General features: G+C 50.9%; 1 protein-coding gene across 1 annotated transcript in view; it reads left to right on the top strand.

Annotated features, from left to right (window-relative positions):
- Nucleotides 1-18206, top strand: part of PAX8 (paired box 8) — a 34484-nt gene that overhangs the window by 10246 nt on the left and 6032 nt on the right. The window contains exons 4-9 of the mRNA XM_055541732.1: nucleotides 480-568; nucleotides 862-987; nucleotides 1429-1604; nucleotides 6241-6361; nucleotides 6793-6999; nucleotides 14579-14680. Of these exons, the coding sequence (XP_055397707.1) occupies nucleotides 480-568; nucleotides 862-987; nucleotides 1429-1604; nucleotides 6241-6361; nucleotides 6793-6999; nucleotides 14579-14680 (821 nt within the window). The remainder of the gene's footprint in view (nucleotides 1-479; nucleotides 569-861; nucleotides 988-1428; nucleotides 1605-6240; nucleotides 6362-6792; nucleotides 7000-14578; nucleotides 14681-18206) is intronic.

Below are 18206 nucleotides of genomic sequence, written 5' to 3'. Positions count from 1 at the left end.
TCGGAGGAGGGAGGAAGGCAGATACTGAGCCCCACCTGTACTTCTGCCTTGAGTGACGGGTGGGCTAGTCATGGAATGGGAACAGTGGGAAGGACCAGGCGTGAGGAGTAAGGTCGTGGGTTTGAGTGTGGACAGGTTGAGTTTGGGGCTTTCCGGATGGCTCAGTGGGTAAAGAATCCACCTGCAATGCAGGAGATTCAAGTTTGATCCCTGCGTCAGGAAGATTCCCTGGAGGAAGAAATGGCAACTCACTGTAGTATTCTTGCTTGGAAAATCCCATGGACAGAGGAGCCTGGTGGGCTACAGTCCATGGGGTTTCAAAGAGTCAGTTGCAATTTAGCAACTAAAAGAACAATGAGCTGAGTTTGGGCTGAGTGTCTATAGATACTCAAGTGGGATCTCAAAAAGGTGGATGGAGCTGGGGCAGCTGGAAGCCCTGCCTCCTTCTGCTATAAGGGCCTTTCTTCTCTTCCTTACAGAATCATCCGGACTAAAGTGCAGCAGCCATTCAACCTTCCCATGGACAGCTGCGTGGCCACCAAGTCCCTGAGCCCAGGACACACGCTGAGTGAGTGCCGAGGGTCCCACAGTCACACTCAGCCCCTTGCATACACACTCCCATCCATGTACACACACAGAGTCACACACAAACATGTCCACACAGACACATCCGTATGTTCGAACTGAGCCCAAACCTGGCTGGAATCCCAGGGAAGATTCTCTGAAATGTTTAGGGCTGGAAACAACACAGGCCAGAACCCTGGCACCAGTAGGCAGTGCTCCTGACTCCTCTGTGGTGGTGTCAGGGGCTCTGAGGGGTGTCAGGCCCACATCCTGACCCTCTGTCTTGCCCCACTGCAGTCCCCAGCTCAGCTGTGACGCCCCCAGAATCTCCACAGTCGGACTCTCTGGGTTCTACTTATTCCATCAATGGGCTCCTGGGGATCGCCCAGCCTGGCAGCGACAGCAAGAGGAAGATGGATGACAGTGAGTGTTGGGGGGACCAGAGGGTAGGTTGGGGGTGCAGGAGGGCAACTGCTCAGACAGGGCTTCTCTGGTGGCTCAGGTGGTAAAAAATCTGCCTGCAATGCAGGAGACACAGGTTTGATCCCTGGGTCAGGAAGATCCCCTGGAGGAGGGCACAGCTACCCACTTCATTATTTTTGCCTGGAGAATCCCATGAACAGAGGAGCCTGGTGGGCTACAATCCATGGGGTCACAAAGAGTCAGACATGACTAAGTGACTAATACTACTACTACTGATGAGACAGAGACCCCCTTAGGCCCAGGACTTTGTGGATTGTCTCTAAGCCACCCGGAAGTCTTGCTCTTCCCTCTTCCCAAGTGAGTCTGCTTCCCCACTCTGGCCTGGGCAATGGGTCGACAAGCCCCCTGAAAGCTTTCTCCCTGCCGGGGGACGCCTGCCAGGTGACCAGGACAGCTGCCGGCTGAGCATTGACTCCCAGAGCAGCAGCAGCGGGCCCCGCAAACACCTCCGCACGGACACCTTCAGCCAGCACCACCTCGAATCGCTCGAATGCCCCTTTGATCGGCAGCACTACCCGGAGGCCTACGCCTCCCCCAGCCACACCAAAGGCGAGCAGGTGAGGGGCCAGCTGGGCACGGGAGGCGAGCAGACAGTTGGGAGGGTGGGGGGAGGGCAGAGCAAGACATGGTCTCTGAAAGCTCCCTAGTCAACTGGCAATTCTAGAAGCAACTAGAAGTTGCTTGATGGGCCCAGGGCACGTGCTTCCAGCAGCTCCAAGGCTGTCATGGGCATTATTTCACCAGACGCTAGCAGCATCTTCCTGCTCATCCTTCCAGCCCCCTGCCTTCCCTCACCTGTAGCCTCTGAGCTTAGAGCAATGCAACCAACCATGCCATCCCCCTGCCACAGTGTCTCCCCCAGATAGCAGGGTCAGGTCCTACAGCAATAAGTCGCAGCTCCAGCCTTTACAGCGTGACCTCCACCAGCACCTCCAGCCCCGCCTCGCACCACTCACGCCTCCCCACCCCTGGCCTGCCATGCTCACGCTCCTCTCGTTCACACCTCTCTGCCCCGGCACACGGTGTGCCCTCCTCGCTGAATGCCTTCCTCCCACTTCTCTGCCTGGAAAAGTACTGCTCGGCTAGTATGACTCAGCTCAAGCCTCACCTGGTCCATGAATTCTTCCCTGCCCCTCAGACACGCTTCATTTTCACTCTCCCAGACTTCTGCATGTCCGGGGTGGGAGGGGCCGCTCCCCAGAACTCATGGGGTAGTGTCACTGCCTAGCAGACAGAGATGTCAAGATACAGCACATTTCTTGAGCACAGGGCAGCATCTCAAGGCATCTTTTTACCTCCAGCATCTCCCATTGTGCCCCTCTAACAGATGCTTAATAAAGGTAGACTGAGTAAATGCAATGAGAAATGCAGCCCGAGAAATGCAAGCTACAAGCAAAGTTTTATTCCCAGTGTTCGGGACAGGTGAAATGGCTTATCAGGGGTTGGCTTCTATGAAAAACTGGCAGAGATGTCCAAAGTGTCTTCAGGAGCCAAAAAATAACTCTGCACCTCTGTTAATTATCTTCTGTCAACACCACAGTCTCAGCGTCTTCCCCATCCCCTAACCCAACACCATCAATCAGCTGAAGATTTTCTCTAGAGCAGTGTCTGCTCATCCCTCTCAGCTCAAGGTGTCATCTGAGCCAGGAGTGAGGCAAGCCCGTGTACCTTTAAGATCTGAGCAGGACAATGGTGACGATGCCAGTCACTGGCTGAACCACTGCCAGTGACCGTCTGGGCGGCTGGGCCTTGCCAACAACGCAGCTGGGCAGGCAATCTGCGTCAGCGATTTTATCAGCCTGGGCTGTGACAACCAGGAGGGCTTCAGAGAAGGCTGGCCGTCAGCAGACCTGGGGAGAGGGCAGGGCGATCAGCCACGAGTCAGCACATGGCACCCCAGGCCGGGGTTGACTGGGCAGGAGGGGAATGGGGCCACAGCGGTAGGTCTGCCGGGAACCTGCTGTGAGATATGGACCCCACACAGCTCAGTGTGCTGGTAGAGAAACCTTGCTGCTGAGACCCACTGGGTTGTGCAGAACCACTCCTGAGCTCCCCTACGCCTCTGAGGGACCTTGCTTGATTATAAGGTGTCCCAAGACCCTACTCCAAACTGGCATACATACATAGGGGATCATGCAAATGGAGAGTCTTGAGCCAGAGGACCCACAGGGCCCATTCAGTCCAGTCTTTCCATTTGCCTGGAGAGGACTAGGGCCAAGGAGGGTGGAGAGGGCTGACAGAAGTGAAAGTTTGTGGGGCTCAGACCTCTAGGCCCTGGTTTCATTCAGACTGGTCCACTGTCACCTGTTTTAAATATGGTGCTCCTATGCGAGTTCTTATTTGAAGACTGGAAAAAGAGAACTTAAAAACCATGCAACTACTCTACTCCTTCATCCTACAGTTGAGGAGATGGAGGTTCAGTCATGACCATTACTGATTCAGTGCCTTGCTCAGCCAATCACTCCCTCCCTCATTCATTCCCCTGCTCGATGAGGAAGGACAGGGAGGACCCAGCCTGTGCCTGGGGCTCCTTGCCTTTCCCACAGCTGCCAGTGCTGCCAAAGGAACACCCCAGTGTCCTCTTGCTGGGCAAGGAAAGGGCCTCTGGTCTGGGAAGCTGAGAGAGAAGCACAGGTCCTCACACCTGACCTCAGGATGGGGCAAAAGCATGGCCATCTTTTCTGCAAAATCAAGAAAGGGCAAAGCATTCAACATAAACATTTCTGTGGGCTCATTTCTGGTTGCTATTTTACTACCAGGCACAGTTAGGAGTCTGCAAAGCTCTTGTTCCTCTATTTCACAAGTGCATCAAGGAACAGATCAACACAATGTGAATATTATGACGACAGAGCCTCAAGAACTGGGCAGCTTGTGACCCTTCACATAACTCGAAAGTAGCTGTTTATGGAATGTTTGTTACTAAGCATTTTGTGCTAGGTGTTTAACGTAGGTATATAAAATCTCCTTTAATCCTTGCATCAGCCTTGTAAAGAAGATCTATTATCCCTGTTACACAGGTGAGAAAACGGTACACAGGTGAGAAAACCAAGGCTCAGAGAGGTCAAGGAGACCAAAGCTACTAAGCTGGTGATTGCAGAACAAGAGCTCAAACTTGTCCAAGTCCTGAGGAATTGTGCTCTCTGCACCCCAATTCAAGTCCCACCCCAATAAGAAATCCAATCATCCTTGAGATGTTTAAGGCATTTGGGGTTACATTACTGAAATGTCTGATTTATAGGTTTGTTTTTCACTGAATTGTTAGATTTTGGAGAGCTATAGGATTTTGAGGTGGGGCTTCCCTAGTGGCTTGCTTCCCTTGTGGCTCAGCTGGTAAAGAATCTGCCTATAATGCGGGAGACCTGGGTTCAATCCCTGGGTTGGGAAGATCCCCTGGAGAAGGGAGCAGCGACTACCCATTCCAGTACTCTGGCCTGGAGGGTCACAAAAATTCAGACACAACTAAGCAACTTTCACCTCCCTGGTGGCTCAGATGGCAAAGAATCTGTCTGCAGTACAGGAGACTTGGGTTCAATCCCTAGGTCGGGAAGAGCCCCTGGAGAAGGGAAGGGCAACCAACTGCAGTATTCTTGCCTGGAGAATTCCATGCTGAGAGAGTCTGGTGAGCTACAGTCCATAGGGTCGCAGAGTGTCGGACATGACTGAGTAACCACCACCACCAGGATTTTGAGGAGGTGTTTTATATCAGATCAACATGTCCACAAAACATTTTAAACTTTTCTTACACTTCCTAGAAATCAGGCATTTTGTTCAATTTCACGAAACCAGGCTCTAAGTAACTCTACCCTGACTAGAAGCAGGAAGCTCCCTCAGAAGGTGTAGAACCAGAGTGCCATTTAGTCAGTAATTGCTGCTACAGGATAATGGTGCCCTTGTGGTCTCCAGAGTTGACTGCAACTTCCATAAGTGCCTGGCATGCAACCAGAAACTGCTGTGGCTCCTTGGAGAACCCAGCTCAAATTGTTGAAAGCGATTGCCTTTAGAGAGCTGTTATATAACCACGGAGCACAAGCCTTGATTTCGGTTTTTGCACACCAGTTCACAGAGCACATTAGTGACATGTGTGATCCACATGTGGGGAGCAGAGGTGTGTGCTGTTCCGTGGCCTGATGGGAGGTTATCATGATGAGGGGTGATGTACCCTTGCCTTTAATTGAACAAGTTCTTCTTGGAAGAAGCATTGGAGGAGATGGCCCACTCATGTCAGGGGAGGCTCAGTGAAGTCTAAAATGAGGTTCACAAAGAAAACCCCCGGGGGTACTTGATAAAGAATTTTTAAACAAAAGTAACCACAAATATCATCTTCAAGCTTAATGTGCACATTTATGTTTGCTTGGATATGGAGAGAGAGGGAAGAAGTCTACCTATTTTGCTTAGGTGTCAGGTCTGTCCTTTACTGAAGGAGAGAGCACAGGGGTCAGGATCAGATGTCCTCGATTTAGACTCCACTTCATACTCACCTAGGACATTCACATCTCTGGTCTTCAGGCTCTCAGCATCTCAGACATAATATTGCTTGCCTACGTCACAGGGCTGTTGGGAGAAATGGATCAGGATAATACAGGCAATGTCTAATGCCTGCTGTCTTTACATGTAAGATGTGGTCATGATGTTATCCACTGCAGAGCAGTGGTTGAGAACATAGGTCCTGAAGTCAGACCAGGGGAGTGTGACTTCTGTGGGAGTGTGAGAAGTGTCTTGACCAGCTCTGTGCCTCCATTTCCCATCTGGGGAATATTTTAATGAAAGGAGGAAAGCACCCTGAACAGTCCCACGTGCTAACTGCCCCAGCCCTGCATCTTGCCCTCCGTGGGCCCAGACAGGGTGAGGAAACCCGGAAGGGGCCCAGCATCCAGCCAGGGTGTGGTCCTTGGAAGGACCCACTCTCTTCTGTGTCTGGCGCTGTTGCCACCAGCCAGCGTTGAATTCCAGAGCTGCCGCGGAGGGCGAGTTCTGCCCCTAGAACTGGGAGAAAAACAGAAGGGCTGTGAGTCAGAGAATAAGAACTGATTAAACAGACTAAGAGTCAAGACTGAGCGAGTGAGCGGGAAGAGGGGACAGAGGAAGCAGGTATTTTCTAGGGGGAGCCGGCTGGCGGGGGTGGGGGGGGTGGGGCTTTAAAAGGAGAGCCTGCCGCCCACAGCCTCTGTGCGCTCACTTCTTCTTGTTCCCCAGGGTCTTTACCCGCTGCCCTTGCTCAACAGCGCCCTGGACGACGGGAAGGCCACCCTGACCCCCTCCAATACACCCTTGGGGCGCAACCTCTCGACTCATCAGACCTACCCCGTGGTGGCAGGTACGATGCCCAGAATCTCCTGGGCCATGCGGGAGCCGGCTGGCGGGCAGAGCTGGCTGGTGGAGAGGAGGAAGGTGTTAGGGCCCTGGGCCTCGAGAGGAGAGGGGACTCTGCTGGCCGGTCAGCAGGTGGGTCGAGAGGGTCTCGCCTTCTGTCCTCGGCCCTTTCTCCGCCTGCCCCCCAGCGCGGGGCACACGCGACCTGCGTCTACACTCACAGAGGCACAGCAGGGAGACAGAAGTGCCCTCTCACCTCCTCCCCCAACCTGAGTGACACCGCGTAGCCCCGCCCACCCCCGCGCCCCGCCTCAGGGAGGAGCCCGCCCGCGCCTCGCCGCCCCGCCCCTCCCGCATCTCATGGCTTGGTTTGTGCATGTTCCCGCCCCATCATCTCACACCCCTCTCTCCTTGTTGTCTCCCTCCCTCCGGCAGATCCTCATTCACCCTTCGCCATAAAGCAGGAAACCCCCGAGGTGTCCAGTTCTAGCTCCACCCCTTCCTCTTTATCTAGCTCCGCCTTTTTGGATCTGCAGCAAGTCGGCTCCGGGGTCCCAGCCGGTGCCTCGGTCCCGCCCTTCAATGCCTTTCCCCATGCTGCCTCCGTGTACGGGCAGTTCACGGGCCAGGCCCTCCTCTCAGGTACGACAGGGAGGTCCCGGGCCGTACAGCCATCGCGGGGGGCGGGAGGGGGAGTCCTCACGGCCGGCCGCCAGTTCCCTACTTTGGGTCTAGCCCCTACTCTCTTCCCAAGTCCTCTCCACCATCATCCTCTTCCCTCATTCCTCCGGCCACTTTTGGAGGCGCCAAGATGCGGTCCTCCATGCCTGCAAAGTCAGGCCATGGGAGGGGCAGGCACTCTGGGGGGTGCTTGGCAGTGGGGGTGCCTGGTGGATTTCCAAAACCTTGCCCCAAAGCCCCATGAAAGTGCCAGAACCCTAAGACCAGGAGCCAGACTCAGTAAAGCCCCAAACCCTTGGTCTGGGTAAAAAAAAAATGCAAAAGAAGAAAAAAAGAAAACTCTGGAGGGAGAAAGGCGTTGGCTTTGGGGGCCAAATTCTGGATCAAATTTCTAAGGATGGAGGGTCAGTCCCAATTGGGTCCCCATAGTGTAACTCTTGTGTCCCTAGCTTAAGTGTCTCTCTTGGAGGACACTCAGGCAGAGTGACTCACCAACTCAAGAGAAGGGGAAGCAGGGACTTTTCATCAAAACCCTCATCCAACTGAAGTCTGGAAGCACCTTAGGGACATTTAGTTCAAATCTCTCCTTACACTGATGGGCAACAGGCCCAGGGAGAAAGGCCCAGCCAAAATCCCTGAATAGGAACATGATGACATGTCAGCCTGCGTGTGCCCTGTGGATCAGATCCCAGCAGAGCTGAATCTCCCGGGCAGAAGGACATTGGCCCGTCCAGGCAAAGTCTGAGCAGTGGCTGAAAAAGTCAGAGGTGTTTGGCTAGGCAGGGAGAAGGCCAGAGGTGGAGTGAGGGAGGGAACAGAGCCCGATAACAGTCTCCAGATATTTGAAAGACGGCCACAGAGATGAGACTATTTCAGAAGTGGGTCCAAGGCATTGAACCAGGACCCAGGGAAGAAACCAGGAGTGGGCCAGCCCTTCTGGACCAGTGGTTTTCAAGCTTGCCGGGCCTCACAACACTCTTGAAATGTAAAGTTTGACAGAAGCCAGGTATCCAGACCAGACAAATGAAGAGCTGCTCTGTCTGAAGCAGGGGCTCTGCCCAGGGAAAGCCCTTGCACTTGAAAATCACTGCATCATAAGAACCAGACCTCTGTCCACCCAGAGGGACCTCAAGGTCATCTTATTCAAGTCCATTGACCCTTCCTTATAACTGTCTCTACATTTTATGTCTGTCTGGCACCTAGGACGTTTTTTTTTTTTCCCTTTGTGCATCCCCGTGTCTAATGAAGGAGGACCTCTTTGAGGAGGTGGACACAGAGGTAGAGGGTTCATAAAGGAAGCCCAACGTGTGGGCAGAGAGGCAGTGATGAAGCAAGGAGTAAAGTGTTGACTCAGTGCAGAATTTCAAAAGAGGGTGAAGTCAGCGGAGATGGGTCATTTGTTTTGACCAAAGTGATTAAAGAAGAAAAGTCTGTGAGCTGAGTGAAGTGATGTCAGCCAGAGAAAATGGGACAGGGTTAGGAGGGGAGAGAGGAGGGGGAGAGTCGGAGAGACTTAAATTCAATGTGTGTGGGGGAGGGGCCCAGTCACTGGGCACCACTGCCTGCCTGTGTATCTGGTAGGCGATGGCCAGGAGGGCTGAGAAGAGGCAGGTAAGGGATGATGGTGTGGGTGAAGCGTGTGGTGTGGGGGAGCAGTTCTTCACTTACTGGGAATTGTGAAGAGGCTGGGCAGGATCAGCCAGAGAGGAGCAAGAAGGACCCCGGGCAGTGGGAAGCAGATATGTCAGAGCACAGACCTGGGCATTGGTGTGAAGTGTGGTTTAAACAGCCCAGTGCAGAGTCCCTACCCTCAAACCCCTCCCCTACTTTCTCCCTCCCTTAAGGGCTTCAAGCACCTCCAGACAACATGTGATCAAATCAGGGGTGATGCTTCCAACTTGCCCTGTGTCCGTTGTCCATGCAGGACTGGGAGGTCATCCCTGCATGGGGCAAAGCAGCAGGCAGCAGACACGCAGTGGTCATTCAGGCGGGGGGCCCCCAGAGACAGACCCTGGTGAGGCTGATGTGGAGGGTGTGACCCCCGTGAAGGCTGTGGAGCCCAGCCTGAGGGTGGAAGAGGCAGCACAGAGGCAGGGGCTCTGGGAAGAGCAAGCAGGGCCCAGGCTTGGAGAGGCTTGGTCTAGATGGTTACTGAGAGCAGGAAGCAAGCCAAGGTCACAGTCTACAGAACTGGGCCTGCCCTGTGACTCAGCACAGGAGTTCAGGATGGCTAGTGTCCATGCTGAGCCCAGGTGGTGGCCTGAAGCTCCTGAAAGACTGTCCCCTTGCAACATCCAATCAAGATTGAACCTAAATGTCTACCACGTGGCTGAGCCGGAGTGAGCAGACTGGGGAGATGGGGTAGGAAGAAACCAGATTAGGAAGGGAGTAATTTGAGACTTCCTTGAAGATCCAGTGATTAGGACTCCACGATTTCACTGCTGTGGGCCCAGGTTCAATCCCTGGTCAGGAAACTAAGACCCCATAAGCCATGGGCACCATGGCCAAAAAAAAAAAAGAAGGGAATGATATCAAGAGTCTGGGGGCTGGAAACCTATCCAAGGGAGCAAGAGATTGATTTAGAAGAATAAAAAGAAAGCCAAGACCAAATTAATGCAAGGTAATGATGCTGCAGACAGGGGAGACGATGAAGGACTAGGTAAATTTTCATTCCATAATCATCACCTATCTGAACGCCCTCCCCAGCTCTCCTCCTCTGAGTAGCTACCTATGGACTGGACCCTGCCTACCACCTCCTACCAGGTGTTTGCTTGCCTCAGAGTCTCCACCAGGTCAAGTTCTCCCCAGCACAGCCTCTGCTAATGCGATGTTCAGGATGGTTTTTCTGGGTCTCAGCTTCTCCCTAATTAGCCAAGAAAGAAGAAATCTCAGGGTTTGGGAGACAGGAGGATTGCCCCTAAATTCTCCTCCCAGATGCCCCTGTCTAGGGTCCCAGCGCCCTGACCGAGAGCAATATTGATGCTGTCCTTGTCCTGTCTTTTCTCCGGCTGACTCCAGCTCAGCTGTTGAGGAAGCCCTGACTTTGGCTTTATCATCAAAGAGTCCGTTACCCGCCTCCATCCTTCTGTGCAAAATTATATTTAATCCTGCCAAAGAGATTTCTGGATTGCCATAAATTCTCCTTGCTATCAGAGCGAGATAAGGAGTTGAAAAGAGGTCACATAGAGGGCGGACATCAAAGGAGCCGATAAATGGTCTGAAATCACCTCTACCCTCAGAATTCCCCCAAGTCCTGGTTTTCTGACGCTGGCCTCTACCGATACGTAGGATATTTACCAGCATTTCTGAGATGCTAGTGTTTTCTTGCAGAACCCGACTTCCCAGTCATTTAATATGCAGCTTTGTCTACATCAGCTGCTTTTCATATATATACATATATATGTGTATATATAATTTATTTTATTTTGTGTGGCTGTGCGGGATCTTTGGCACTGTGCATGTGATTTCTCTAGTTGGGGAGAGTGGGGACTACTCTCTACTTGTGATGCGCGGGCTTCTCCTTGCGGTGGCTCCTCTTGTTGTGGAGCTGTAGCACACAGGCTTCAGTAGCTGCAGCTTGCTGGCCCTAGAACATAGGCTCAGTAGTTGTGGTGCACATGCTTAGCTGCTCCAAGGTATGTGGAATCTTCCCAGACCAGGGATTGAACCCATGTCCCCTGTATTGGCAGGTAAATTCTTATCCACTGGACCACCAGGGAAGTCCTACATCAGCTTCTTAAAAATAGAACTATTTTGAAAATATATTTGAGTGCAGGAGAGATGGAATTACAAACCATAGATAAACTTATGGTGAAGAGCCTTAAAAATCAAGTCCAGAAAATAGGCTGTGAAGGCATGCCTCCACCTTATGGCTTCTGTAGTTTCATTTCTAAGAAGGTTGTAAAGTTTTTGGCTTTGGGGGAAGAAACCGAATATTTAAGGAATTGAAGCAGAGTCCTGCGGCTTCTAGTCCTGGGGCTTCCCAGTGGTAAAGAATCTGCCTGCAATGCAGGAGACACAGGTTCAAACACTGGGTTGGAAAGATCCCTTGGAGAAAGGAATGGCAACCCTCTCCAGTATTCTTGCCTGGGAAATCCCATAGAGAGAGGAGCCTGGTGGGCTACAGTCCATGGGGTCACAAAGAGTCTGACACGACTGAGCCACTAACACTTTCACTCTTTCCTGGGGACTAACGGAGAAGTTGAGGGTGAAGGGTGTCCTGAAGACAGTCTCAGCCGGCTTTTCAAGGGGGCCAAGTTTAAGGGGAGGAAGCCTCCAGGAGTTGACGCTCCAGCATCTGACTCAGATATCTCTGTCCCACTGGGAGAAAATTGGGTGACTGAGAAGAAATGAAGATTAAAAATCACAGAATACAAGGGAGTAAAGCTGGTGAAATTCAATTTCCAAGAGCATTTTAGGGGCTAGTTCTCATAGGATGGGACTGAGGGGCGCAACTGTGACTAAATTAAATTGTGGCTTAAGGAGAGCTTGGTGCTGTCCTGGTGCTCTGTCCTCCTGAGCTGTAGAGCTTAAGAAGCAGCAGAACCTGGTGATGGAAAAGGACAAGATGAGAGTAACATGAGAAGGGGAAATGTGGGACCACAGGGAGCCCCAGAGAGCACTAGGCCAGTAATAGCTAATAGGTGGTCTGAGAGCCAATACTCACCCCCAACCCCAGTCATAGCAGACATACATGCAGCCTCAGAATCCTTCTCAGCAGTGCAACAGGAAGCCCCTACCAATCAAGTATTGGTTTAGGTGAATCCAGTGTGCAATCTCTCATCTAACTGAGCTCTTCATAAGAGAGATGAGAAGATGCAGGCCAGGGAAATTAAATACTGTCCTCCCTGGCCATAATCTAGACCCAGATGTCTGTCACCCTCTTCCATCACTCTCCTACTCATGTCCCATCCACCCTCTGTCCTTGATCTGCCTACATGGACTTCATGCCGCTCCTTGCCTCTCGTGGGCTCTAGTACCAGGGGCTTCATCCAAGGGTCGAAGGGGCTGAGTCTGAGAGTTGATCGTACTGCAGTCTTTTTCGAAGAAAGATCCAATTTTCTGCCTGTGTCCCCCTCTCCTTCTCATTATACTGAAGTTCCCCTTCTCTCACCTGTGTTGCTGAGCCCTCATTTGTTCAGGCCTGTGTCAAGTGAACTGAACGCATCTGTCAAATTCCAGCAGGTTCCACTCTGTTTGGTCCAGCGCCAACCACTGCCAGACAGTATGCTCAAAACAAATTAGGAACTTAGGGAGTGGTGTTTATTTTTACCAAAACATTCACACAGCTTTGAATCATGAACACCGATAGCTCTTTCCAATAGGATTTATTCTATAAGGTTTCCCTTGGCATGTAATTATTTATAGAATGTGTCCATTGCATGAATCAGCGTGCACCTGTGGCAGGAAACTTTTGACTCTGAATGATGCTGAAAGCATGATGGTAATAGTAATAAGGTGTGTATGGCTACTTTCATTTATTTATTTTTTTTCCCATTTTACATGTGAAGAAGCTGAGGCTTGGGGCATGTAGGTGGCTGGTCTAAGGGCACTTGGAAAATTAGTTCTAGAAGCAGAATGAGGACCGAAGTCCTCCAGTTTCTGGACTCTTCCTCCTAGAGGAAGGGTGGAAGTCCAGCAGGCCTGGTCTTGTCTGTTGAGCCCCCCAGGGCTCCAGTACCCTTCCCAGTCTATCCTCCCTTGACTTAGCACCTAGCCTTGCTAATTTACATTCTTGCTTACTGCTGTATCCCCAAGTGCTTCTTAAAGTGCCCAGGATATCAGGATTAATCAATATTTGTCAAATGAATGAATTGTCTTCAAGGAATCTCTAGAAATAGAGGTAAGGAGGCAGTTACTGCGGTATTGACAACTTACAGGGTTCCGTGAGAGGTACCTTCTCTTCCATTCTTGCTAGGCACCCCCAGAGGGTCTGACACAAGAAGGACCCCAGGGGTGGGTGTGGGGGACTGATGGAGGGAAAATTGGGCAAACAGTGCCGTGGTGGGGTGGACTTGGTAACCTGGTTGACAGAGGCTCACAGGGAATCCATGTGAGTCCTAGAAGAAAAGGCAGCCCCCAGTCTGGAAAGAGGTAAAGGCATTTTGATAAAATGATGATAATCTAATCCAGTGGTTCTCATTCAGAGGTGATTTTGCCACCCTGGTGTCATGTGACAATATCTGGAGACATTCCGGGTTGTCGCACTGGGTGGGAACTTACTGGCATCTAGAGGGTAGACCCCAGGGATGCTGTCCAACATCCTGTAATGCACAGCCTCCCCCCACCCCCCACCCCCCACCACGGAGAATTATCTGGCCCCAAGTGTCAATGGGGATGAGGTTGGCAAACCTCCTATCTACCTCATAAACATCACCAAGAACTCAGACAACCAGATAATTTCATCATCAAACGGGGTGTTTTGAGAGGGAAGAGAGTGAAATGTGCGTTCTTTGTATATATGCTGGGACAGTATTCATATCTGGGCAGATTGGGATGTCTTTTCACCTGGTCAAGAATCCTTGGGTCTGGAAGGATCCTGTGCGCCTTCAGACAGGGGCCCATGAAAGAAGGGACACGGGTGGATGGAGGATTGTGGTTGTTGGTACGTGGTGTGGATGGAGAGAAATCACCAGGTTAAATGGGGTCTCCAGAATGGGAAGGCTTGACCACCTGAAGGAGAGGAGAGGCAGAGCCAGAACTTCAGAACTTCACAGAGCAGCCTCCGTGTCACCAAGGCCAGACTATTTCCCACAAATTATAGATAAACAAAGAGAGGGATACTTGTCAGTTTTGCTGAAAACAGTTCTTTTCAGGAATGGCATGGATAGATGTCAGTGGTTCAGGCTTGTGTAAACACTGCCTGTCAACCCACCTCTCCTTTCCAGGTCAGGAATAGGCACCATGTTTCATGTCCCTTGCAGCTCTGATATGTTATATCCACCCGCAAGGCCAGGTTGAGGAGCAGAAACCCCATTCTGACTCAGAGGCAAAGAGTGTGGTGATTGATTAACAATGTCTGCCACAGGTCCAGAAAAGGACAGTGATGGGCCAACCAGCCGCCCCTTTGCCATCCCTTCATAGGGCCTTGACCTTGGTTCTCCTGGGAGCTGGGGCTGAAAGGGTGGCCAGTGGCCTCTAATGTGTTTATTTCGGCCCACTGTGCTGGCTGCTATGCAAATGCCACAGGGGACCACAAAGACCTAGAAGACATAGCCCCCAGCCTCCTTCCAATACCATGACATCATTATGGATGACTAAGATTCTTGTAAATAAAATCATTGGAGGATAGGGAATAATAGAGGCCTGTAATAGCCAGGTCCTCCCTACATGGTGGAGCCTGTGGCCTGGTGAAGGCCCACTGAGTAGAGAGGAGCTTGGGCTCAGAGAAGGAGAGGGGAGGGAGGAAGTAAGTCCAGAGAATGGCTTGGGAGAGAGTGGGAGTGGCAGAGGGCAGGCTTGCAGAGCCTCCGCGGAGCAAGACAGTAAGTACAGGAGCCCACAGTGGCCCGCCTGATAATGCTTTGCTGTATTTTTTCAGGGCGAGAGATGGTGGGCCCCACACTGCCTGGATACCCACCCCACATCCCCACCAGTGGACAGGGCAGCTATGCCTCTTCTGCCATCGCAGGCATGGTGGCAGGTAAGGGGTGGGGCTGGGCAGGAGGGGAAACATTGTAAGGAGGAAGTGGTGGCCACAGGTGGAGCAAGAGGGTACAAGAGGTAGGGTGTGCCCCATGCATAGACTTTCTGAAGGACACTGAAGGATGGACCAAGGGATGCAGCTCCTTGTTAACACCTGGAGAAAAGACTCCAGTGCAGTCCTGGCCCCCTTAACTCTCCCTCCAGCTCAGCCCCCTTCTTCCCAGAGGCTCCCTATTTCCCATCATGATGCAAAGGGAGAGGCTGAGACAGACTGACATTCAAATCAGAGCTCTGCTGTTTCTTCCAGTGATTCAGTAAGCCTTCATAGAGAGTCATCTGGGAGCCATTAGAACAATGGAGGTAAACCTAAGCCCAGCTCTTAAGCACCCTGTGGTCTTCCAGTTATTTACCTCTGATGAATCCTGGTTTACCCTTTCAGAAAAATATGAGTGTGAATGGTGTTGGTGATGATGGCCATGAAGATGGTTGAAATATCCTTCTTCATACCTCACATTCATTCAACCCTGCACAGTCAGGACCCATGGCTTGAGTATTCCAAAGGTACTAGAGTGTGAGATGAGCAGGGAGTATGTCTCCATCATCACTTGGACAGTCCTGGAATCCTCCCCAACAGTCCTGGGGGTCTCTTTTAGGAACCGTACAGGGAGAACCTCAGAATGAATAGGGTGGAGCCATATACATAGGGTCCCTGGTGGCTCAGATGGTAAAGAATCTGCCTGCAATGCAGGAGACCTGGGTTCAGTCCCTACGTGGAGAAGGGAATGGCTACCCACTCCACTATTCTTGCCTGGAGAATTCCATGGACAGAGGAGCCTAGAGGGCTTCAGTGCATAGGGTTGCAAAGAGTCAGACCTGACTGAGCAGCTGACACTTTCAGAGCCATTTGCCCTGCCCAGAGAGGTCTGAGGACCTGGAGCTTCTGGAAGGGGCTCTGAATCAGGGCATCTGTGACCCCCCTTCTCCCCACCAGCCTACCACCAGCCTACCTGCCTCTGACTTCAGAGACTCAAGGCCTTCACCCAGGCCTGCTTCCCCTCCCCCACCAGCAGGGGTTATTCTTTACCAGCCACCCACTGTGGGCGCCCTGTGCGAGGCAGGTGGGCTGGGCGCTCCTGGGCAGAGGGAGGGGACGGAGGAGGGAGGGAGGGAAGGAGGCTCTGGGCTCCCTGGGAACCCGCTGAGCTGGCACTTGTTGCTGCCTGGTTACCGTGGCGATGTGCTTAATGCAGCGTTGAAAATACAGAATACTGACTCCTCTCTCCCTCCTGGCCCCAGACTCCCTCCCTCCCTCCCTTCCTCTTCTGGAGCGTGAAATGAGATTGGTCAAGATAAAAAAGGAAAAGATTCGGTTATTTTTTTAAGAGTGTGGATAATGGGGCCTCTCAATCACAATCCCAGGCTCCAGTCAGTGCCCCCATCCCCCTTCCAACCTCTCCACCTTTCCCTGCCGCCTGCTTAGAGGAGGAGGAAGAGACAGAAAGCCCAGGGCTTTTCTCTTAATTATGAATCATTTCCCGGGGGCAGGCCCAGGGCACAGGGTTCCTGGGGCCCAGAGTGTGACCTGTGAGGTAGCTGGGAGGCTCGGGCCTCTCATCAAAGTCTCCCAGGTTGTTTCTCTAAAGACCTCATCCTGAGTGGGTGTTGCAGAAAAAAGAAATAATAATAATACAAGTACACCGTGGACCACAAGTGAATTCCAAGAGGGGGTTTGCCTGGCAAGGTGGATGAGCACCCAGTAAGTTTCATGCAAATCAGTTTTTAGAAAATGCAATGTTATTTAAATGTATCCTTTGGTCCCTAGTAACTCAGTGGTGCAAATGAATTCTTAAGGAATTTTTTTGGTAGAAAAGTATTTGTCCATTTCTTACCAGTGGTTACAATCTCCTGATTGATTGAAGGGGGATTTCTTCCATTAAAATCAAACTTTCATTGAGCACCTACTCTGTTCTAGATAGATACAAAATGCTCTCAGCAAGTCATGCCAGTGACAGTCTTCAGTCAGTTGTAGAAGGACAGAAGAGATCATTTGTTTGCATTTTCTGGGTGCCTGGCCATTCGTAGGTATAAGTTTATTTCTCATTGAATCCTCACCATAAGACTGGAGCATTGATATAATCTTAGGTTTATGTAGATAAGGAGTCAAGCTTAGAAAAGCAAAGTGGTGTGCTTGGGGATCATAATCATAATCATACTAAGTGGCTGGGTTGTTCAAACACTATTCTTTTGATTTTCAAGTCTTGCGTTCTTTCTGCTACACCACGCTGCCTCCCATCATATCAGAAGTAACGACAAGAGCTATAAGAGAGTGACACAGGAATAAGACCAGGGCACAGATTTCTCTTGCCTATTCATCTTCTGTTTTCCCTTCTAATTGTTGCTGTTGCTGTTCCTGCCCTGTTAATACTGTTAATGGCCCTCTTACCAGTTTTAGAGCTGAACAACAGCTCCGATAGATGGATACACCCATCTATCTCTCCATCTTTCCATACATTCATCTTTCACACATTTCCCCATATATCCATGCATATTCTTATCCATCCTTCCATCAGTCTATCATTCAGTCTTCTATTCATCTTTCCTTTATCCATCCTTTCTTCCATCCATCTACCCATTTTTCTATTCATGCATCCATCCATTCACCTATTCACCCATCTTTCCATTCATCCATCCATACTTCAATTCATTCATCCATTCTTCTCTCAATTAAACCTTCTATTCATCTTTTCTTCACCCATCCTTGCTCCCATCCATTCATCTGTCTTCCATCATCCATCCATCCTTTAGTTCACCTTTTATCCCTCTATTCATCCTTCCATGCATCTTTTCATACATCTATCCTTTCTTTTATCCATTATCCATACTTCTGTCACCCATCCTTTCAACCATCCTTGCATCCTTCCATCCATTTACCACTTTTCACTTAACAAATAAGAGTTGAGATTCTCTGGTATGAGATGCAGTGACCAAGCCAGGTCCATCTGTTTATGGAGCTTACAGCCTAACAGTGGAGAAAAAAGTATAGTAAACAAGTCAACGAATGAATCGACAAGATAATTTCAGATAGCGATAAGCTCTGGTTCAGACAATAAAATGGGATGATGTAATAAAGAGCCGCAGGGAGAGAAGATAACTGCTTTAGATTGGGTGATCAGGAGAGGCCTCTCTGAGAAGGTGTTCAGAGTGGTCAGCCAAGTGATAAACTGGGGCAGGCCATCCCCAGCCCAAAAGAACAGCAAGTGCAAAGGCCCCAAGGTAGGAACTAGTAGTGTAGCATGATCACACATGGGAAGAGTATGAGTATAACTGAGAACAGCGAGTGAGTGTGAAAAGCACTACACAATGAAGAGATATTGGGGGGGGGGGTCAAATTTTAAGACTACCTGGGTCGCTGGGAAATCAGATGGTAGATGGCCAGAAGAGGACACCTAGAGACCAGTTAGGGGAGGGGCAGTTGCAGTGGTTGATACAGGATGTGATAGTGGCATGCACCAGGCAAGTAGCAG

The sequence above is a fragment of the Bubalus kerabau genome, chromosome 11 (assembly GCF_029407905.1).
Source record: "Bubalus kerabau isolate K-KA32 ecotype Philippines breed swamp buffalo chromosome 11, PCC_UOA_SB_1v2, whole genome shotgun sequence".
Classification (NCBI taxonomy): Eukaryota; Metazoa; Chordata; class Mammalia; order Artiodactyla; family Bovidae; genus Bubalus; species Bubalus kerabau.
The sequence above is the reverse complement of the archived record's forward strand: the minus strand, read 5'-3'. Positions and strand labels throughout refer to the sequence as shown.